We start from the raw sequence: 24,570 nt of genomic DNA on the forward strand, positions 1-24,570 counted from the left end.
TTGGATTTAAATCTGCCATCTTTGTATTTTCTGTTTATTTTATCTAGTCTTTGCTATTTTTTATTCTCCTGCTTACTTTCGCATTGAGTATTTTTTATAAATTCATTTTATCTCCATTGTTGTCTTATTTAGGCCCTGTTTTAAGAATTAATATTTGCCCTAGTGTTTATAATATATATCCTTAATTATCACTCACGCTTTTCAAATATTATTTTACTACTTCACAATTAATGTAAGAATCTTAAAATATACACTGAATGCTCGAGGCAGTTAAGGCTAGCTCATTCCTCATCTGAAAGTCTCTTCCCTTCAGATTCTCAAAGTTCATATTTATCTCTGTTGTGTCTAACTCAAGAGACTTGTCCAATAGCATTACACTGAATAAAAATCAAGGAAGTATGCACATTCCCAAATTTTCACATGTCTGTTTCTTCCTCTGTTTCTATCTGGCATTCTTCTTTTTCATTTTTCCTTACCCCTGAGCTATTAAAAGTGCCCGTTATGTGAAAATGCAAACTTTAACATTTAAATTTAAAGCACGTGTGTTTGTGCATGCCTGCGTGTGTGTGTGTGTGTGTGTGTGTGTGTGTGTGTGTGTGTGTAGGGAGCATATGTGAATCTTTGTATACCTACTCAGTTTTCCTAAAACTGTTTGAAAAATAAAGTCTTGTTATTAAAAAAAATTAAAGACCGGTAAGTGGAAACATATATATTTTAAGTTTTGTTCGTTATAAAAATATACATAAAAAATTTCAAAAAGAAGAGTTTAAACTCCTATGATCTCATAGCATCTTAGTCAATTTACTTTTATTCATAGAATTATAATGATTTTGTTCCAAAAAAAGTTTTTAAATATAGCTGTGGTATATTATTTGAAAACTACAAATATCAGAATAAATTGGGAACAGTTTTCCATCAAAATATTTCTTGATATCCATTCCCTCCCTTTTTCATTTTTGTGGCTTCTTTGAGATCTTTCTCAACAGCTGTTTCATTGCTCTCTACCACATCATTCTGTACACCTTAGCTTCTTCAGTGTTTTCTCTTGCCTTCTTTCTGTGGTTCTTCTGATGAGACATCCATGGATTCCACTCTGTTTGCTTTGATTCAACTTTTTATTTTTTTTAAATGTTTACTTATTTTTGAGAGAGAGCAAGAGAGTGCGAGTATGGGAGAGGCAGGGAGAGTCGGAGACAGGATCCTTAGCAGGCTCCACGCTGTGGGGCCGGAACTCACGAACTGTGAGATCATGATTTGAGCCGAAGTAGGACACTTAACTGACTGAGCCACCCAGGCTCCCTGGCTTTACTCATTTTTATTGCCAATATTTAACTGCATTCTGTAGCTTTAATATATCTCGGTTCTCCAAACTTCTGGGTCTTTCTCTTGCCCAATAAAATGGCTTAATCATGAGCTGCAGTCATTGTAGAAAGCCTACCAGTATCCTCCCTAATATTCAGAGTAGGCCATGCATTCTCCTGCTTCTTTACTCTCCACTAGACCCTGCCTTTACATTATTCTCCAAATGCATTATTCCAAGGCTGTCATGAACATTTACTGAACAAATTTAGGGTAAGAGAGATGTCTTATGGCACAAGTCTAAAATTTAAAATTGAATGTTTTATATCACTGTTCTTAGAAGTTGCGTGGCTATCCCTACCACCAAGAATGTTGCCTTTTTGCCTTAGACCTGGCTTTTTAAAAAGCAGTGATCAGTGATTTAAGTTAATGTTTTTGAACATAAAATGTTGCTGTGTAGTACATTATAAAAGGAACCTAAAGAGGAAATTGGAAAATAAACTGGATCTGGTGAAGGACACTTTATTATTTTTTTTAAGTTTATTTATTGTTAAGAGAGAGCAAGAGTGGGAGCTGGGGAGGGGCAGAGGGAAAGGGAGAGAATCTTAAGCAGGTTCCACACTCAGCGATGGCCCAACATGGGGCTCCCATCCACAAGCTGTGAGATCATGACCTGAGCCACAATCAAGCGTTGGATGCTTAACCAACTGAGCCATTCAGGCACCCCAGTTAGTTGTTTTTTAAAAATATTTATTTATTTATTTTGAGAGAGAGAGAAAGAGAGAACAAGCATGGGGGCGGGGCAGAGAGAGAGAGAGAGAGAGAGAGAGAGAATCCCCAGCAGGCCCATGCCATCCCAGGACCAAGAGATCACCTGAGCCGATACCAAGAGTCGGATGCTTAACCGACTGAGCCACCCAGGTATCCTTTAGTTACTTTAAGAATGCTTTTCTACTAGTAAAATTTGAGAAGAGATGTTTAGTTTTCACAGTATTCCTATTTGGATAATGAAGGTAATCCAGCTGCCACTGAATTTTTCTTGTTAAGGTGTATTCTGATAAAATTTACATTAAAAAGAAAATGTATACTCATTTGGTGATGTTGTCAGATGTGTGGAATGGCTAACATGCCTTGCACATTCAGTATTTAATATGACATTCTTTGACTTTTAAATCTTTATTAATTAAAACACTAAACGCTTAAATAATTTTGTATGTTCATAAATATTTTTATGTTATATGTTATCAGTGTTTGAATTTTTTAATTTTATTTTTCTTTTAAAATTAAGTACATTGTAGACGAGTAATTGTATTTAAAGAAAACAAAAGCCTGAACATGATATATATTAATTACATAGTGAAGTGTGGTATTTCTGGAGTAAGCAATTTTAGAGTAGCAAACATCATAATTTCAAGTATATATAGCAATGAAATATTTCTCATTCACTCATCTGTTTTTCAGTAAAATTTGTTTTTGAAATGTTTTACTTATTTTCCATGGCAATGTGTTAATATTTTAAGTAATCCAGAAGAGATCATCTGTTACGTATTCAATTATTTGGGAAGACTGGGACTCTAGCCACAGCTGTGCTATTAGCTAGATGAATGACTCGACTTAAGTTACCTCTGAAGTCATTTTCTTATATGTAAAGCATCAACTTTATTTTTTCTCAAATTTTGTAACTTACGTAACTTGAAGAGATTCCAAAACAAATACTGTACAGTCCTGAAAAGGGTCTCAAAGTTTGTAATCCTGCCATCCATCCACCACTTAAATCATCTGCCTAGTATCACTCAGTACTAAGTGACAGGGAGAGACCTTCTGCCCCAGATAGAATTGTGTAAGTAACCCATTTCCTCTTTTGTTTTTTTTTTTAATTTTTTAATGTTTATTTATTTTTGAGAGAGACAGAGTGCGAGCAAGGGAGTGCAGAGAGAGAGGAAGACACAGAATCTGAAGCAGGTTCCAGACTCTGAGCTGTCAGCTTGGGTGCTTAATCGACTGAGCCACCCAGGCACCCCTAGTAACCCATTTTCTGTTGAGGCAGGTCTGACCATTTGTAGTTTCTCTCTTCAAGTGAACTGACTTGTCTCTCCTTAATAATTTCAGTCCTTGGAGTCATACAAAACAAGCATAATCCAAGTTCTAGTATTAGAAACCATCTATATTTTCTCATTTTTTGTTTTATTAATCAAACATCCTGTTTTCATCTGTTCCTTCTGTAACAAGGTTTTGATTTGTATTGATTTTGTGTAGTTTCGGACATATGAAGTAAACATAATATAATGAATTTGAAAATAACACTGGGTATAAATTTTGGAGTTGGTAGATTTTTATATCAATGTAATAATGTATAGGAATCTCATTTTTAAAAATGTTTTAAAGATTTTTTTAAGTTTATTTGTGAGAGAGAGAGAGAGTGCGCCTGGGGGAGGGGCAGAGAGAGGGGGGTAGAGAGAGAGAAATCCCAGGCCTGATGCGAGGCTTGAAGTCCCAAACCATAATATCATGACCTGAGCTGAAATCAAGAGTTGGATACTTAACCGACTGAAATACACAGGCGCCCCGTGACTCTAATATTTTTAACATTTGTAGCTGAACCTAGAAAAATGTTATTTTAAATTCTGTATGGCTAGGATTTAATGTTCATGTTAGATGCTTACTATGTCCCAGTCTCTATTCTTTGTTCTCTAAATGTATCATCTCATTCAGTTTTTACAGTAGTCCTATGAGGTATTCACATTTCCACTTTGGAAGTTAGGAAACTGAGGTACAGAGCACTAAGCATAATGAAATAGAAATTATTCCAGTTACATACTGCAATTATATAGATTATGTATTAAAATACAGTTTATTTCCCTTCCAGTAAATACTGTTATACTGCTTGATAAATCTGCTCTTCATATTAGTTGCTGAGATTTACAGAGTGCTTTTTATGGACCAATGTGCTAGTTAGTGCTTTCCATATTTTATCTCATGTATTCCTCAGAGCAGTCCCAAGAATAGATGCAGATTTTATCCTTATTTTATGAGTGAGGACTAAGAATTACTTGTCTATGATGACACAACTAGAAAGTGGTAGAATTAGGGTAGTCTTGACTCTAGCTTATGCTCTAATCATGAGGTATACTTCTCTCCAGACGACACTACTTTAGCATAGTTGACTTTGTTGGGTCAGAAGTAGATGCTTCCTGGCAGGCAGTTCCAACTCTTCAAGGTACTGACTGTTGATGCATGCATCAGGGAAGCCCTTTAAAAATGCTTAATTCTTTTTTTTTCCTACCTTAATTTATAGGTAAGCTTACTAGATACATGTGGAATAAATACAAAGCCACAACTTGATCTCTGATGTAAAAGACCACATAGTCAGTCTTTTGTCCTTGGAAGATAGTAGCCAAAACAAGTCACACTGCTTACTCTGTCTGTAAGGGAGATTTGGAATATTAAGTGAAATTTTAGGATAGAGAAATATTAGCAATAGCCTCTTAGTTTTTTTCTAGGTTAAATTTCAGCTTAGATTTAATTGGGGTTTAGAGCAGATTTCCATGATATCTAATGTATTTATGTCCAAATTCCTATCAGAGTTAAGTACAACATATCTTTTGGGTTGTCTGCTAGTCTCCATCATTTACACTTGGAATTAAGATTTAATTATACTTCTGTGGTAAATGATGTGGTTGCTTCCTCTTGCATTATGCTTATCTCGTAGTTCTTAGCTTGCAGTCAAAGCAGTTCTCAGAATATCACATTCAGAAACTGCTTAAAGCTCTTCACTTAGAGACTGAAGCACAGAGAAAAGTTAACACATGTGACTATCCAACAAGGGAATTCAGCCTTCCCTCTCTGTTTCCCTATGACTCAACAAGGGAATTCAACTCTTTTTATTTCTCATGTGTCAAGAAGTATGTTTCTCTGAAAACTGTGTTTCACATTCTTTTTTTTCTTGTACAGTTTTGTTTTTGCTTTCTTTGGAAATTATTCAGCTTGGCATGGTAGCTCTTCTCAGTAGTGCTGTATGTGTCTGTGATTGTGCCACTTTTCACTTTCTTTTTCTCAATGGAACTTAGAAGCATTAAACACATCTTTCTAGTAGTTATATATTAAAATGAAGTTTCTCTATAATGTGTGACTACTTTGGCAGTTTCATCTCAGCTACATGGGTATCTGAAAGAAATAAATAAATTTTTATGATTATCACAGTAAAAAAAAAAAGTTCTTCTAATCACTAAGCACCTAAAATTTCTCCAGAAAATAAAGGCACCAAGGTAGCAAATGAATACAAGTTGATAGTGAAGTAAATACAAGAAACACTAGAGAAAGTTTTGAGAAATAAATGGAAATGAATAAGTTTTGAAATTTTGGCTAAAATTAGTACATTCATAATCTACCAGGTCTTTACAGTGAGGTGTATTTTCTGCCATTTTTGTTGCACATTCCACTAAAAGAGCTAGTTAGGGATATACTCTTTACAATTGTAACCAAACATTTCTAATATAGTCTTTAACAAAGGAAGGCAGTGTAGGCACAGGGAATAAGAATCGTTCGAAAATTTCCTCTCTGAGACTCTATAGTTGAGTAGAACCAGCCTGTAGTTATTAGGTGTGCTTGTTTTCAACACAGTTGCATACAGTATGCATTCAGCATAGTTTCTCAAGCATTCAGCATAGTTTAACTATGTTAAATTGCCATAGTTGAAGAAAATACAGCAGATTGCAATTTTTCAAAATATTTATTGATCAAATACATGCTTGCTCATGTAAATATAAACCCTCCAACATTTTTATATTTTCTTTTTTGTTTTAGTAAGATAGATTTATTTTGACAACTAAAACTGATAATAATAACAACAATAATAATACAAGAGGAGGCAACTCAATGTTTCAAATGATAAAATTATTTCATTTTAACTAGTAAGAACCTATACAAGATCATGGCATTTAGGGTATCTGTCTCTTTGGACCAGATCATATGTTATTTGAATCTACTGTGGTATTGTTAGTATGTTTCATAAGACATAGTACAGAGCTGCTATGATCTTTAAATGTTAATATTCTTTTCTTATCACTTTACTGTGTAGATACCCTTCATGAGACCCAACTCTGCCACAGCTCATCCTCGGAGGCAATCCTGGAAACCTCTTTTATAAGTGTGATTTTAAAAATGTGGATAACACTCTCAATAGAGTACATAAAGTAAAGGAGAACAGCTATCTTGTCCTTCCCATAAGCTTATCACTGCAAAAAGTTGCCTTTGCTTGTCAGGTTTGGATAGAATGTAATTGATTGGTTTGTTGCTTGGACTGACAAGGCAGTTAATTTGCCTGTGTGGATTTTTTTCTATTTTTTTCTTTTTCTACTTTTTTTTTTCCTTGCACTAATCAGAAATATTTGATATGTGCATTGTTGAAAAATAGTAGATAATGTCTTGTCAGAATTGTCCTATTAAGTGATGTCTTTCCTTCTTGCTTCTTTGGCAAATGATGACATGTGGTGTTTGGACTTACTGAAGAGCTATGGAAGCCTGTGGGACTTAAATGCAATGTGCTACTACTCACTGTTGTTGTTGAACAATACCAGTAACAAGAAAGACAATGCATTCCACTAGTCTGCTATCCTGTTTAATCCAGCTTAATACATATATTCATATATGAAATGTTAACATTGGGAAACAACTATAGACTCTTATATTAAAGGTTATTTCTATTTATATTATTCAGCAAAAGTGAAAGACTTGTGAAAGCTTATGCCATTCTAGTTTTGGCTCATTAATCCTAGTGTGAAAGCACTAATATTATTAGCATGAAACTATTACAACTTCAGATTTTAACCTCATTAGTAAAATATATCTGTGTTGATCTCTAGGTATTTTTTAGTAATACCCAAATTTATTCAGTCTACTGATTTAATACAAACTTTCTGTGTTCAGTATAATTTTATTTTTCTCAACCTTAAATAAGAGGTTATGAAATAAGGAGGGAGATACAAAGCTTAATGACTATACAGCTTGCCAGCTGAAAGATCTTCATCAACATCTGTATTTTAATTCTGTTTACAGAATTAAAATTTGATCTTCAAGTTTTAATGATCCAGTTTTAAATCAACGACAGACATACGTTGAATATTCCATCACTCCATCTTGAACTGATTTAGAAGAGACTCTTTGCTGAAATTGAAATGTACATATACATGTAATTCTCAACATGTCTCTTGGAATTTTCTGATTTATAATTGTGGTTTTGGACATCTTTTCAGGTATAGTGGCAATTAAAAATAGTTTAAACTTTAGGAATAGAGTAGGCAGTGTTATAAATAATCAAAAGCAAGTGTAAGTATAAAGTTGCTGTATGGTAGTTATCTATAGTTATAGTAAGGAACCATATTATGGATAAGATGTTTAATAAAAGTAATATGTATATAAAATATGTATAAACTGAGATTAACTTATCAAAAGATCTTTTAATATTGGAGGGAAAATATTAATAGCCTGTAGCAAAACCAGTTGGCTTTTTTTTTTTTTTTTTTAGGAATAACGGAAGACTCATTATTTATTTCTACATAAGCTTAAGAAAAAGTTGGTAATTATTACTATTGCTGACCTGCAGCTGATTATAAGAAAATGTCAGATTGCCATTTCCTTAAAAGAATATGTTAATCTTCCTGGCCCTGCTTTGTTATATGCTGAGAAATTACTAGTGGTCATTTTATTTTGGGTTTTTTGAGAAATCATTAAGCCTTGTGGTTTTGGTGTTACTATTAATCAAAATCCTTTCCACTTTGGTTCTAATTATGATACTACAGTATCATCATTCTCCATCTTGCAGTCTCCAGTGGTGGATATGCTATTCCATATTTGGTGCTAGCCCTAAAATCTTTGTCACACATCACAAATACAAATCTCATTAATTCATAAGGTCCTGCAAACATGTGTTTAGAGTAAGAGAACTTTTAAAGGGAGTAGAATAAAACATACTTTCCTAATAATCTCCTAAGTGCTCTCATTTTTCCACAGTTTTAAAACTCTTTTCCATGATTGGCCCAATTGCTCTGCAAAGAAGATATTAATGTGTCTTTAAGAAAATATGCACTAAATGGTGTGTATTTCACAGACAAAAAATTTGCATGCCAAGTAAATTATGGTTATTTGTCACGTAATAGGGAAATGAAAAAAATGCTAAAATATCAGGAGGGAAATTAAAGGACTCTGAAATACAAGAAGAATGACATAGTAGTATATAGTGGTGGTTCTCAAACTTTATAGTATATTAGAATCCCATGAAAGATTTGATAAAACACAGATTGTTGTGCTATTCCACCTACTTATTGTCGTCTTCTTCAACTTTACTCCCTCCTCCTGTCTCCCTACAGTTTCTGAGTCAGGGGGTCTGGGATGAGGCCTGAAAATTTGCATTCTTAACAAGTTCCTGAGTGATGCTGCTGGACAGGGACACCACTTTGAGAACCATTTGTATGTAATGGTTTTTAAAAGAATCAATGTGTTGTGGTTGCCCTTGATTGATTGAGGATGGAGTTAATGTACGTAAAAGGGCCCTTAAATTTTCAGAAATATCTGTTTCTAGATAAAAGTTTGTGGGAGTTTCATCTACAATACATACAATGTCTTTATTTTTATAAATTCAGTAAAACAATTTTTTTTAATTTTTATGTTTTTAATTTTTAATTTTAATTATGGGGAAATCAGTATTTTAGATTAAAGAAGTGAATCAAAAAACATAGCCTTTGTCCATAATTCACTGATTCCTTTGTTAAAAAAGATTTGATATTAGGGTTATGTTTGAACATGAAAAAAAAGTTTAGCCTTAACCTTTATCCATCTTAAGTTTAGAAATGATTTATGTCTCACTTCTATGCCATCATTATTCATGTATTTCTTGGTATTTTTCTGACTATACACTTACGGCATTAAAAATAGATTGCTGACCAATAAATAATGATCATTTATTACCATTATCTTATTTCCTTGTTTTTATATCCTAACTTAATGAGACCACTCTTTTTAAACAATGTTCCTTTTTTGACAAAACTTACACTGTTGTACTTGATTCACAACATAAGAATATTTTATGAATATTTCACCAAAATTTATTCAAGGAATGTAGAAGGACTCTGTATAGCAGAGTGGAATGTAACATTTAAAAAAAAATTATTTTCTAAAATTGTTTTTGACAAGTGAAACTTGTTTAAGAGACTCAGCTTTAGGGTTGCATGGCATATGGAGATCAATTTTTTCCTACTTATCTGAGTCAGCACTTTGTAAATATACATAATGTTAAGGATTGTGATTAAAAATATTTCTGAGATGGACATGGTTTGCCAATACTTTAAAAAATGTAGGCCTCTTTCTCCCAGTGCTCACTCTAAGACTTCTGCAGTCCTGCTGATAAGATTCACTGCTGTTCAGGTACATAAGATATAATGAAATTGGATGTTCACGCTGGGCTTTGTAAATAAAATGAGATTGACCCCCAGCTATTATCTCATTTATCTGATTTACATTGTAAAATCAGGATCTACACTATTGATTAGAGCATAATTAGTTAATTATGAACAGGGAAGTACAAAGTTATGTGGGGCTTGAGCACAGCAGGTTGTACTGCTGAAAAATTTCCAAGGGCATGAGCAGATGGAGATCAGTTTATTAAAGAACAAAGCAGACGTGTTTCAGGTATGGAAATGTCTAATCATTCTCTCATGCTGTGAGGAGGTACTTGACCTTAATTGTGTATTTTTCTAAGAATTCTTTATGTTTCATTTTTATTTTTTGTTTCACTTTGAATCTTATAACCTGGCTGCTGCAGATGTAGCTAACTGAATTGATCTCATTATTTAAGCTATCATTAAATGTGAATTTGGATTTCAATAATTATCCAGATTTTTTCCAGTTAATGTACTTTCATGTGTAAAGAATATTTTTGTCTTTCTTACCACTCATTCAGTCATTATTGCCTGTGATAAAAATAGAAGTCTATAGTGGCACTAGTGAAAATATGTTGAAGATCTCTACATTAGTCTTCTATTTGCAGAATGATATAAAATACATTTTCTAATTATTTTGTTTGGAAAATGCTCATGTAGGTGGTTTGCACTAAGTTTGTTGTAAAATACATAAGGAATAAAATATACCTTTATTGATAGGAAAATGTTATTCTGATATTGGAAGAATGCAGAATTTTGTCCAAGCTTGTATTATTTTAAAAGTGATTTAACTCATGGGCCACAATCCTGCTTCTTCTCCATCTGTTAAAATGGGTAATTGAAATAATTGGCCACTATTCAATGAAAGAATCTATCAATCTGTTAATAGATTTATATGGGTGTGTTAAGCTGCTAGTGAGATTTAAGTAATGTTAGTATTAAAAGATCAATTCTTTTGATCTTTCTTGTATAGAATTTTTACACAGAAATGGTGAAAAAGTAAGGAAACCCAACCCATCAATTCTCTCAGTATTTAGTCTGTTTTCTTTTTAAGTGAACAGATGTAATGGTATATATTTTTAGGGTCAGTATTCTACTCTATATGATAGACATGGATCTAAATAAAATAAATGTTCCTTGACATAACAAAGTAGCTGTGAATATGGGTCAACTTGATCACAAAAAATGTACATCCCTTTTCAAGTCCCATGTTACAGATTTCTCTTCTGAAGTTTAGCTTATCCTCTGGCTATAAATTATAGGAGGCACACTTAATTGTTTTAGTTAGTTTAAAAACAGTTATTTAACATATTCTCCTAGTGAAATTATCAATTGGAAATTAAGATATTTAAAGAAATCCTTTGGAATACTGGCTTTTAGCCTTTCTCTTGGCACAGGCAGAAATAAATCCGTTGTTTCTTTTCACTTGTATCCATATTCTCAGTAACTAGGTAAACACATGACTGTTTGTTGTATGGATTAGAGGACATATGAACATAAGTCCTTTTCTTCCTTTTCTTTGTCTAGGGTGCTATAATTAACCATATGCTAAGTAAGTATTTTAAATTCATACAGAACTATGTTTATTTGGTCACTGCATTTTGTTAAATATGTAAAAGACCACATATATTTAGCTGCTTTATTATTTACACATCTGTGTCCTTTATGAATCTGATACCTAGGAAGTTGTATTTAATATTTGTATTAAATAATATAATTAAACAATCAGGTTTCCTTTCATCTTATAAATTGGATTCATTTTTTCTCATCAAAATTGTAATTTTAGAATGCCCTGTAGTGTCAATGTGTATAATATATATTAGATGTTTAAAGGATACTTCTTTAAGCATCCAGTTTGTATTTTATCAAAAGGAATTCATAGTGTTTCTTTAAAGGTTAGTTTAATATTCTCTTTTAATATTTTAAGATATTGCCTTTCTATACAGTATGTGTGCTATTGGTATATTATAATGTTTTTTTTATATAGACATTTGTGTTCCATAATAAAGTATATTGTGTCATATCACTATGCTTTTGTGGGTCAATGACTGCTCTTGGAAAAGATTTTAAAACATTGCATTCACTATTCTTTCTGATAAATGAAATACGTATATATAATGTGCTGCAATTATGTTTCCAGGTATATGTAAGAAATAGAAGTAGAAACTATAAATAACAATTTGATCAAAAACTACTTCAACTTTATTTCAGCTTTTAGGTAGAAGAATGGTTGCAGACCCTTAGGAGTTTCTGATTTTCAGTTTTTAAAAAAAATCTGAATTTGTAACATAGCTAGAATTTATTGGCTGACAAAATATGCCAGAGTTTTCATAGTGGTGTTTGTATGTGCATGAAATAAGTAATCCACTGTTTTTACCATCTACATTATTCTTTGGTTTCTAGGATTCTTTGTGGTATCTCTTATATTCGTCTCTGATATATTAATTAGTACACATTCTGTTCAAGTTTACTTGTATCATTCAGGATATTTTGTTACCAGCACATAAATCTATGGATGTCCTCCATATTCTAATGTAAAAACAACCATACTTTTTCCACATGGAAATAATTTCAGTCATTTGTAGAAAGAACTTTTATTTGCATATTTATTAACAGAGCTATTGATTTCAGGATTGATTTATTTCTCTTTGTGTTTTTTTCTCCTGGATTTTAGCAGTTCCTAAGTGTATTAACTACTCTTTTTTGCTATTTATTCTTGGGATTACAGTTTTTATTTACTGGTGAATGAGCTATAACTTGAAAGAACTTCCATATCACCCCCTAATTCTGACAAGTAAATTCTGCCTTTCCTCTGAGACCCATCACAAATACATTAGAGTTCCACAGGGAGAGTAAGTCATTCTAAAAGGTATTACTAATGAAGTAATCAGTAGAATTAGGTCATTTCCAAATGGCATATACTTCAACATTATTGTCTAACAAATCTAGCATATACAACCTTTGTTTTCCCAGTGCATTTATTCTTGAGCTGATAACCTGATTTTACAGTTAATTGGAATTAGCTATAAATTGGAACTGTATCATTGTAGCAAACTTATTCTTAAAGTTATTAGCTGGAAATACATAGGTAACAATAAGAATCCCCTTCATCTATGCAGGTGATATAAACAAATTATTTACAAAACAACGAATTGAGATATACCTTTATATTCATCATGTTGTTTGATGTGACTTATACAATAGAAATCATAATTTGAAGTTATGACACAGAGTTTTAAAGTAAATATGCAATAATTAGGTTATAATTTGATATGAACTAGCAAAACAGTAATACCATAACTCTCCACCTATCAAGAGCCCAGATTATTGGCAGTCTGAACTCTAAGGAACATTTACCAAAACCTAAAGTGAAGCAAAAAAGACTATGTAGTAAACTGAAATTGAGTCCGTGTACTTAACTCAGAAGTTCTCATTTTCATGTCTTTTTATTGTCCATTTGCATAGTCTTACTAAGGTTAAAGATCTGTTTTCTAAATCCACAACAAATTATTGTTAGGAAAATGCTTAGACAAATAGAGTTACAATATCAGAAAGCAGTAGCTGACACTTTTCAAGCAAATTAATACCCTGAAAACCTATGAAAGTTGAATACAAGAATTCAAATAGAACAGCAGATAGTATTCCAAACACAGTTAAACACTTAGCAGCATGTGTTACTTGTATTCATGACCCTGATAGGACAAAGATAAAGTAAATTATATTTATTTTCTTGCTGAAGTAAAGAATGTGATTCTTTTTAAATGTTCCATCAAAATGGTAGAAACACTAGTTTTCATGTTTGAAGGAATATGGCCTCAGCTATCTAGAAGTCTCAACTTTCTCATAAATTCAGAAGTGCTCATATTCTGAAGGTTCCTGTAACTATACATAATATAATTGAAATTTTAACTACTTAAAGGTAAATAAGTTATATTGACAAGAAAGAACATAAAATTGTGTGGGCTTGCCATTTAGTTTCTTTATGTTACATTTCATGTTCGCTATATATTCTCTTGTTATTTTTTCTTAATGCCAGAACAACAGGTATTTGAATACTTTGACTGCCTTTAAATGTGTTTTTGGTTTATTTATAATATTGGCATAGTATATAAAGTACTGTTATTCCTATTTGATTTTGTTTTTCATGTAATTAGAATTATCATGGTAGATCATTCTTTTCGACTCCGTGTCTTGAGTCTAAAATCAGGGTTTTGGAAAACTGCATAAATGTATATGGTTCATAAGGAGAAAGTTTACAGGAAAAATGGGTAAACTTACAACATATTATGTTTTAAACTTTTTTATACCTGAGTAACTTAACTAAGTTGCTAACTTTCTGAAACTTGATCTCCAAAATGGGTCTTTGGGACATTGGATTTTGTAGCGTGATTTGAAATTTTTACCTAAATGTGATTTATACTCCCCTTTATTCTGATGGTTTTTAAAAATCAGTGTTTTTTCTTGGTGTGTTGTTTCTAACAATAGTTCTTTCCCCCCTTTTTTCTAATAAAGGTTATTGAATAGTAATTTTTCAATTTATTGAGTAACACATGCTTTATAAAAATTTCTTCGTGGTTTCATATTTGGATTTCTCAACATTTTAAGTTGTAAATTAGTAAGAGAGACAGTAAATAAAGAGAATCTGACAGACTGAAGAAAAGTATTTTTTTAACTTAAAAGAACACAAATAAAATGAGGACAAAATCCTTTCTATTGGATGTATACATCTTTGTTGTTTGTTGTTAAATTTTGGTCTTGTTATTCCAACTGATGCAAATTTTATTGTACAAAACAATGAAATAATGCAGATCTTTCTTCATTGTCAGCAGGATGAGATTGTCTGAAACGAAGAATAGGTATGATAGTTTTCTTAGATTTTGCACATTATAGGGTGGCAAAGACAGTATCAAAATATTTGTTGATAAGCTTAAGGATGTACTAGGAGGTACTCTGAAAAACCAAATGCACTGAGAGAGAGTGACAGGTAATTTTGAGAATATTTTGTATTTGAGAAAATAATACCAAATTCTTAGAATGATTTTTATTTGCTAGATTGTGTTAACATGCTATAAACATTAGAAAGTGTATTTACAATCTACTTTCACTTGGAGAAAGAGTGATAAGGTACATTGTATAGAATTGATTACAGCTTAAATTTTTTTAAGTAATCACAATGTATTAGATTAAATTCATAATCTAGAATTATATACATCTTATATTAAATGTTTTTTAACTAATGAATAATTAATTCTTGATGTTTAAAATTGAAAATGTGTTATGAACACATTTGGCTATACACATTCATTCATATGCTCTCAACATTTCTGCTATCAAAGTGTTCTGAATGATATTTATTTTGTGTGTTAATTTTATTGTTGTATTTTGTCTTCTCCTTAAACATAGATTTCAGCTTTAGATTGTCTTTGTCATAGACATTAATTTAATAATCTTGTGAACTAAGGGAAGAATTAACAGTGTTGAAATGTATGGTAATTTGCCATTTGTCTTTGTAAAAGATAGTTTTTAATATTATTTAGATACACCATAAATCTCTTTACCCTACAGGTGTGATGAATGCAGACTGTGCTACCATTTTGGCTGTTTGGATCCCCCTTTGAAAAAGTCTCCTAAACAAACAGGCTATGGGTGGATATGTCAGGAGTGTGATTCTTCATCTTCTAAGGTAAGGAGAAAAGTCCATAAGAAAAAGTGTTTCACTTCATTTTGATAGCCATATCATACCATCAGCTTCCTGATTTTGAAGAGAATTAGAATTATGAATAACCAACATTTTAATCTAATGTACTTCAAGACTATTTAGCCATGGTGATTTTATTGCCCTTAAATTATGGAATAAACAGCTCTACTAAGTTATATAAATATCTTCTGAAATGTTTTAGCTGTAAATTTTGTGTATTTTCTATGTTACTGTAATATATTAAATAGTGTTCTAGTCACCAAAGAAAGTCACCCTGCGCTTATTTACCACACCTAGGGAATGGCAGGGTAATTCTGGCTTGAGTCATGAGACATTTGTTTTGACAAATATATATTAATGTGTATAAATATGAATCAACAGAATAACCAATAAAATCCAATTTTATTTTGTAGATAACTCATTAAGTATATTGTGAATTAATTTTTAATAATGGCTGTTTGAAAACTAAGTGAAATAAGTCAGAGAAAGACAAATACCATATGATTTCACTTACAGATGGAATTTAAGAAACAAAACAGATGATCATGGGGGGGGGGAAGAAAAGTCTGTTCTTTGACAAAACTAGTTTTTACATAATTAGAAAGGACAATAAGGTTGTTTAATAGTTTATCTCCAAAAATGGAAATTATATCTTTTGAATACCAACATTATAACCTTAAATTGTGGTAATCTGCAGTTTGAGATATATTTGAAATAAGAAATTTTGATCAGCTGCAGGTTAATCAGATTGTTCTTCCGTAAGTAGACAGTGGAAATTAGCTATCTATTGTAATATGGACATGAAGCCATCTTTCTTAAATGTCACTTAAATGCATTTGTCTCTCCTAGAGTCAATTAAAATTAATACTAAATTCCTTTTTGATTGTGGAATCAAATATATATTTCTGTACATATACATATTTTTTGGCCAAATTGTTGCCTTTAGATTCTAATTTCAAATGTTTAAGAACCTTGATAATGGCCATAGAGAGTGGTATGTGGATTGAGTCTACTAATTCATTAATAAATGATCCACTTTTAATTTGAGATCCTCCAAAGGATAAAAAGCTACTATTTTTAGAACATACCAAAATCATGAGTAATCCTAAAGGCATAATAGATATCTGTATAATTTTTGCAGTTTTACCTTTAATAATGTACAAGCTGTAGTAAAAATAAAAACAAAAATAAAATGTATTTTTTTCAGTTAAAATAATTTGTTCCAGGTTACCACAGACACCATCTATAAAAAGTGATTTGTGAAAAACTACAGAAAAACATTTTATTATAGAAAAAAAGCTATTTAAAGGGTTTTTAAACCAAATTTATTACAAAATTTATATATTAGCATAATAATTATTGAAGTGGAATATACTCTGCATTTTATTACTAATAATCAAGCTTTTTTGCTCAAGATTTTAAACTATACGATATCAAGAATTATTTTCCAGGCATTTTATTAAGACCCAGATTTAAGAGGTATTATATTTAATAGCAAAAGTTATATTGCATAATTTAAAAATGCTGTACAGAAATTGTGTTTAAATGGAAAAAAATAGTGATTATACTGTAGATTATAGAGAGTTGTCTTATGGGACTGTTTGTGGTGTAAGATTTTTTTCTTTTTTTTTTAAGTTTATTTTGAGAGAGAGAGAGAGAGAGAGAGAGCATTTGAGCAGGGGAGGGGCCAAGGAGAGGGGAGGGAGAGAGAGAATTCCAAGCAGCTCTGTGCTTCCAGCACAGAGCCCAACCCGGGTATGATCCCATGTGAGATTATGACCTGAGCCAAAACCAAAGTCGGGTGCTCAACCTACTGAGCCACCCAGGCACTCCATAATATGATTTTTCTAATACATTTTTTGTTTGGGGTTTCCTCTACTCTCAACAAGCAAATAAGGAAAACATCTTTTAAAAAAATAATTATTGCCCTTTAAAAATACACCTTTTTGTGTATATTCTTTTAAAAAGGTTCTGTACTACTATAAATGTGTAGCATTGTATACAGTGCTTAAGGAATGGCTTAAAGTTATATAGTAACTTCATTAATGAATACTGAAAATTAAAGGGGGCCTATTTATATACATGTTAGGAGTATATCTTACATTTCTTTTTTTTAATCTTTTAAAAAACATTTTTAATTTTTATTTATTTTTGAGAGATACAGGGAGAGTGCGAGCCAGGTAGAGGCAGAGAGAGGGAGACAGAGGATCTGAAGCAATGACTGCAGCGAGCCCAATGTGGGGCTCGAACTCATGAGCCTTGAGATCATGACCTGAACCAAAGTCAGATGCTTAACCCACTGAGCCACCCAGATGCCCCTATCATATATTTCTTAATGCAGTAGAATGCCAGTACCATTGAGAAGGATAAGATATTTTTATTTTTGTTTTTGTTTTCCCTCTTTATGAGACAATAGGTCTTCTACTCTGAATGGAAATCCATTAAGAAGGCACATTGTTAGAAAACTTGCAATATATTTTCTGTATTCTGACCTCTGATTGAATACGAGATAATAAACAACCAACATGATCAAAATTTCATCCAAATATAGTGTCTAATCTTTGGAATGTCATAGCATTTTACTTTATAAGGTTTACAGCAGTGAAGTAGATTTGTATTTTTGTCATAACAACATGACTATTGTATAGTTATGCTTTTTTTCCAATAAAAAATTAAATTTAATGTAATAGTTAAGCTGGAAAATTAATATTTGTTGTTGGATCCATTCTGATTTGTTCACTGTTGAAGATGTTCATTCCTAACTAGCAGGTAGTAAATTTGTTTACATTTTTCTTAGAAAGATATTGGCTAGTTTGGGTCCAAAGAAAGCATTGATAGATAATATCATGCTTTATAATTCAGTGAATTGCTGCAGAAGCTGTTAAATTTAGAAATCAGTATGTTATTAATATCTGAGTCAAAACTAGTGTATCAGTCAAAATTAGTATCATTGTAGGGCCTAAAAGAAACCTACAGTGGAAATTAATATACTTTGCTTGTCCTTGATTTTCCTCTATTACATTTAGTGGACTATTATTTGTTAGGTAATACTGTGTGTATTTGCCATGTTCATATATTTTAATGATATGAAAACTAAGATAAAAATAGTTGCTGCCAGGAGAAGGAAAGTGAATCAGTTGCTAATAAATTTACGGGGGGGGGAGGGGAGTGAAGTATAAAATTCTTACAGCTATAAAATGTATATCCAACTTCCTTTCTCTGTGGTAGTCAGGATTATTAAGTCCAAGGAGTCTTAACTTTTATTCTAAAAATTTGACTCCCAAGTAAGTTATTTATTTTGCTTAGAATTTTAGAATTTTAGATAAATTTTAGAGGGTATATAGTTGAATACGTGCTTGAAAATACATTGCACTTTAAACATTAATTTAACTCTTAACATTGTCTCCAAATTTTGTGTAGCAGAGGAAACAAAAATAATGCCATGTATATTCTCAGCAGCATAATATATTTATACATGACTTTGTCTCTTAAGTAATAGGTTTATCATTATCGGCTTTGTGAGGGCAAAAATCTTCTGTCACAAATCCTGCCTATTACTTTTATGAAAATTCTGCTCAAGTCTAAGAAGATTAACCATAACATAATCCATAATTTTAAGTTTTAGCACATGATAAAATACACCTAAGTGTAGTTTCAATAATATTGATTTAATTACAATTTACCTAAAAGTAGAATGACTTTTTTTAAATTGAGAAATAATTGACACATAATTTGATATCATTTTCAGGTATGACAAGATAACCATTCAATATTTGTATATAGAATGAGTGTTTATTCTACCTGAACCCATGAAATATGGCATGATAAGACTTTCTCTGACTTTACCTATTATAAACCTACTTAAATTCACTTTAGGTTTCATGTAAAATGACTACATGGACACAGATATATACATATATGTGTGCACACACAGAAACACAAATCTACACATATACAAACACATGGAAACACATATGCACAAAACATATCTTCTCCCATAGGCTGTGCTTCAAAGACATTTGACTAAGGCAGCAGCTATCTAGCCAGTGTATTAAGTTTATATTCAGTGCAGCTAGTTCATTGCTACCTATCACCATGCCTTAGGAATTTTTTTCCCCTGCTTTTTACTATGTTGCCGTAATACTAATGTTAATGAGTATTATATGCCTGGAAAAATAATGCATTTTGTTCTTTTTTAAATTTTTTTCAATGCTTATTTATTTTTGAGAGAGAGACAGTGAGAGCCGGGGGGTGGGGGGTGGGGGTGGGGGAATCCAAAACAGGCTCTTGGCTCTGAGCTGTTAGCACACAGCCCAATGTGGGGCTCAAACTCATGAACCATGAGATCATGACCTAAGCCTAAGTCAGACACTTAACTGACTGAGCCACCCAGGGGCCCCATGTTCCTAATCATCCTCTTCACCTCTCTCTTAGTTTTCCTCCCTCTCTGTTCCATTTGTTCACCCAACCTAAATACCTGGAATCATCTTCAAGCCTTACCCATCCTTGTGCCTTACAGAAAATCATTCTCTGAGTCCTCTAAGAGAAGTTTTCTTCCTTAAATGTTTCCCCAGTGTGCTCTTTGTTCCTTTCCTCCATTGTTCCTGTGTTGATTCAGTGCCTCACTTTTTCCTCATTTTTTCAGTTTCTCCTGTTTTGGAAACTATCTAAATAGGTCTGCCATACTCTTCTCTTTTACCAATTCTCTTTACTAGTGGCCTCCAAAATGAAGTGTTTGTACCCTAAGAGATAGACAAGATGTCTTATTAAGTCAACTTAATTCTGTATAACATCCCATTTTAATTTGTATGTCTGTGCTTTATAATGTAAATAATATATTAATACTGTGGAACATGATATAACTTCACACAAATATATTTTGATACATATTTAAAATATTTTTAGTATGGGGCATATCAACAAAAATGCCTGGAGACCATACTTCTATACTGGTACTAAAATAATCTTTCAGAAACTACATTTGTCACACCTCTGCTTTGCATTTGTGTTTTTTCATCCTCTTTCATGTCCCAAATATAACCAACAAAAACAGAAAATTAATGTTATTACCATCGAATCCTCAGTATTCAAGTCTTGCCATTTATCTTAGAAATTTCCTTTATAGCAAAAGGATCTAGTACAGAATCATTGTTGCATTTATTTTTCATGTTTCTTTAGTCTGGACAGTCCCTTATTCTTTCCTTGATTTTCATGACCTTGCCACTTTTGAAGATTACAGGGCAGTTATTTTGTAGAATGTCTTACTTTGTATTTTTTAAATCCTTTTTATAGTTAGATTCATTTTATGCATCTTTGATAAGAAATGCCACAGATGTGATTCAGTATGCATTCTTTCAGGTGATACATGACTTCAATATGAACCATAGATGGTAATCACTTGACTAAGGAGCTGTCTGCAAGTCTCTCCCATTCTCTTCCCTTTTCTAATTAATTCGTTAATTTGTCTAACCTTGAGACTATGCAAATATCCATATTATCCAAATTATCCTCATCAGACTTTCATTTTCTGTTTTATTCAGTGGATTATATTGGTTATTATCATTTATTTTGATCTTCAAATTGTCCCAGTTTTGGCTAACGGAAGCCACTTCAGACTGCCTTCTCCCACTTCAGCTTGGCATCTATGTCCTTTTGACATGATCCCAGCAATCTTTAAGTATTTCCTTACTAAAGATATTCCAGACTCAACTGTACTTTCCCTTTCCCTAGTCCTAGAACCAGCCATTTCTCCAAGGAGCTCCAGTTCTTTCAGTGGAGAGTAGTATTTAGAAACCAAGATGTGGGTACTAGATGTGCTCATTGTTACTGCAGTGTCATTCCTCCTAGTTCTTCTAGACAGAGTGAAGGACTAGATGTATATGTACACATACCCATTTCTGCCTTTATAGATACTGGAAACCATTCCAGTTTTCTCCCTTTCTATATTTCTAACTCCCTGACAGAAAACTAGTTCCCATTATTCTGAAATATTCTTATATAATTAGTCCCCTGATACAAAACTAATCTCTCATCACCCTCCACTGCCACCCAACATGGACACCTATTTTGCTTACTATAACCTAATGGGCTTTAGACTGAATTGTTCAGGAAGAAGTGAGAGAGGGAATGAGAGTGGACGTCTATATTTTTTACAAGCTCCCTAAATTATTTTAATGAGCAGTCAAGAATAAGAATCTGTTTTATGTATTTTATGAAGTCTTCAGTTATTAAGAAAGATTCTCACCTAAAAATTAACTTTTTTAGAACTTTAAAACAAATATACACAATGCCAAAACCCAAGTGAAATGTCAACAAACTGTTTTAAAATTATGTTGTATACTTACATATAAAATCCAAGGTAGATTAAGTACTTTTTTTAGATATAGGGCACAGGTTTTTTTTAATGTATTTTTTTAAATTTTTAAATTTTTTAAAATATAGGGCACAATTCACTATTCAGTCTTTTCCTAGAGTGTACTTAATGTAGATCTCAACAACTTCTGTTAACACACCCAAAATGAAGATCATTTATTTTGCCATGGTTAAATGAACATATATAAATATTTTTTAAGAGTGCTTCATTCAAGTCATATACATCATATATTTTACAGTGACTGTGCCAGTTATGATTTTAGCTTTTCATCCTTATTTAAGCTCTGTTTGGTGAAAAGCCATGGATTATACATGACAGGTCATTATCTGACTACTACCAGATTAACTGTCTTAGCTTGGAGAACTCCATTTGGTTCACTCTTACTTGATCTATATAGTGTAGAGCAATAATAAATTGAATTCATATGTAGAGAAATGTCATCTAAATCCCTATGAAAAATTTTCTGGAACTACAAATGCTATGCATGTCTGCTGAGGCAAGTGGTACTTTTTGATAATCATTTGTATTAGAAATCCCTGAGTAGGGAAAGTATGATTTTTTTTTCATCTTTATTTTCCAATTTTCTGCATTAAGCAACTAGAATTCTATAACTGATATAGTTGAGTAAAAACTGCATAGGTAACTATTCACTTTCAAATAAAACACTAATTGTGAATCTTGCCCCTTTACGAACTGAACAAGACAATCTTTCCAAGGAGTATCTTGCCATAGTACATTAAATTAGCACATGTAATTGAACCTGGTAATATTGGAAAGTGGATGTCTGATTTTATGTATAATGACAATTTATGAAAAAATATAAAATTAAGGGGCACCTGCTGGCACAGAAGGTGGAACATGCAACTCTTGATCTTGGGGTTGTGAGTTTGAGCCCCATGTTGGGTGTTAAAGGTCTTTTAAATTTGAAGTATACAAATGACCCGTTAAAACAAATATTTTTAAAATATTTTAGCTATTCATTTGACCTCTTGGATTTTATTAGGTTAAATTTTAAGTTTCTGAATTTAGCATGGTTGACAAAGAAGTCATTTTAGGTAAAACATAACACCTAACTGTTTTAATTCAGTATTCTAGCATTTGTGTGACAAGCATTAGAACTTACAACAGTGTGCTTTAGCAAGCTTTACTGAATTCTGATTGGCTTTTTTACTGGTACAGGTATGTAAAAGTTTGGAGAAAAGTTGTTTATATAGTTTCTTACAGTGGAATCCCATAGAACAAATCTGTGGTGGTTTGTAGACTTACTAAAATTATGAGAATTAAAACTGGTGTGGTTATCCTTGATGATAGCTGTAGTTACATATTAAACTTTAGATTACCTCTTTGCTAGTGTGGGGGATAAAACCCACAATCTTCCAGTTATCTTCTGCTTTACATCTGGGTTATGTTCAGGGTATTGCCTGAACTCTATTATATGCCTGAACTCAAGCATTTTCCACAAAATCGTTTGTATAAATATCTTATTTAAGCCCTTAGTTTCTAACTGAGTATTGTACTTTGAGACTAGTAACAATGATGTATGAATTCAATAAGAAGTAATAGCCATTAAAAATTTTACTAATTACAGATGATACTATGTTTTTTTAAAAAGTAGAGTGTATTTTTTTAAACTGAACATTTATGGACAAACAACTTATTTTTTGTCATTATTGCTTGCTTAAAAAGGTTCTTTGATTGTCCTAGACATTTTCTGAAACCTATTCCTAGGTAATATTTTATCAAGTAATAATTTTAGCCAAACAAAGACTGTTTATGGTTATTCTTCATAATAGAATTGGAATCTATACTGATCTGTTTAGTTCTGTAGTAATTTCCATGGGGACTATGTAATACATGTTAAGTGTATTGGTATACTTCAATATGTCTTGGTCAGGTATTCCTTAAGAATCTTTTTGTACATATGATTTCTCTCCTCCAGGTACAGTTTGTTAGTGTTTATGACATACACGTGTATGTATTTGAACTTCATATTCACAGAAAAAAAATGACTGGGACTTCTAAAATTAGACAATTCTTTCATATTAATAATTTTCAAAATTGAAACACTAAATCACTTTTTAAGTTACATTTACTACAAACTGGAAAAACCAAGCCACTTTCTAATTTAGATGGCATGTGGGCCTGATGCGTTTGCATAGCATGCTGTGGAATATCATATGTGATAAGAAACTAACTCATAACTGAGAGATAATTAATCAAAGTACAGTAGGGTGCCATACATAGGAATGCCTTTCAAAACTCACCAACTTTATACTATCCTTTAGTTTTTTTTTTTTTTATTTTTTTTTAACATTTATTTATTTTGGAGACAGAGAAGAGAATGAACAGGGGAGGGGCAGAGAGAGAGGGAGACACAGAATCTGAAACAGGCTCCAGGCTCTGAGCTGTCAGCACAGAGCCCGATGCGGGGCTCGAACTCACGGACCGTGAGATCATGACCTGAGCTGAAGTTGGACGCTTAACCAACCAAGCTACCCAGGCGCCCCTCCTTTAGTTTTAAAATAGTTTTTTTTTTTACTTTTATATTATGTTGCAGGGAAAAGTGACCTACAAAAAATCTGGTAGACTGAAGGATTTTCATTACAGATTTTAAAAAGTTAATAAGAATATTTTTACCTATTAACCCAGCATTATTAAATTTGGATTATATAATAATGTAAGAATTAAGAAAGAATGTAGAATACATTAGTTATGTAAACTTGTTATTCCAGTATTTATAGATGATTTGAGGGTGAGAGATACTGTTT

General features: G+C 32.1%; 1 protein-coding gene across 4 annotated transcripts in view; it reads left to right on the top strand.

Moving 5' to 3' along the window:
- PHF14 (PHD finger protein 14) overlaps positions 1-24,570 on the top strand; it is a 213,954-nt gene that overhangs the window by 136,487 nt on the left and 52,897 nt on the right. For 3 of the 4 annotated variants that reach the window (XM_043588972.1, XM_043588974.1, XM_043588973.1), the window contains one exon: positions 15,297-15,414. In XM_043588972.1, the coding sequence (XP_043444907.1) occupies positions 15,297-15,414 (118 nt within the window). Of the gene's footprint in view, positions 1-6,376; positions 9,267-15,296; positions 15,415-24,570 lie in introns of those variants that run through there. The other variant, XM_043588976.1, reaches the window with a different exon arrangement.

The sequence above is a fragment of the Prionailurus bengalensis genome, chromosome A2 (genome assembly GCF_016509475.1).
Source record: "Prionailurus bengalensis isolate Pbe53 chromosome A2, Fcat_Pben_1.1_paternal_pri, whole genome shotgun sequence".
Taxonomy (NCBI): Eukaryota; Metazoa; Chordata; class Mammalia; order Carnivora; family Felidae; genus Prionailurus; species Prionailurus bengalensis.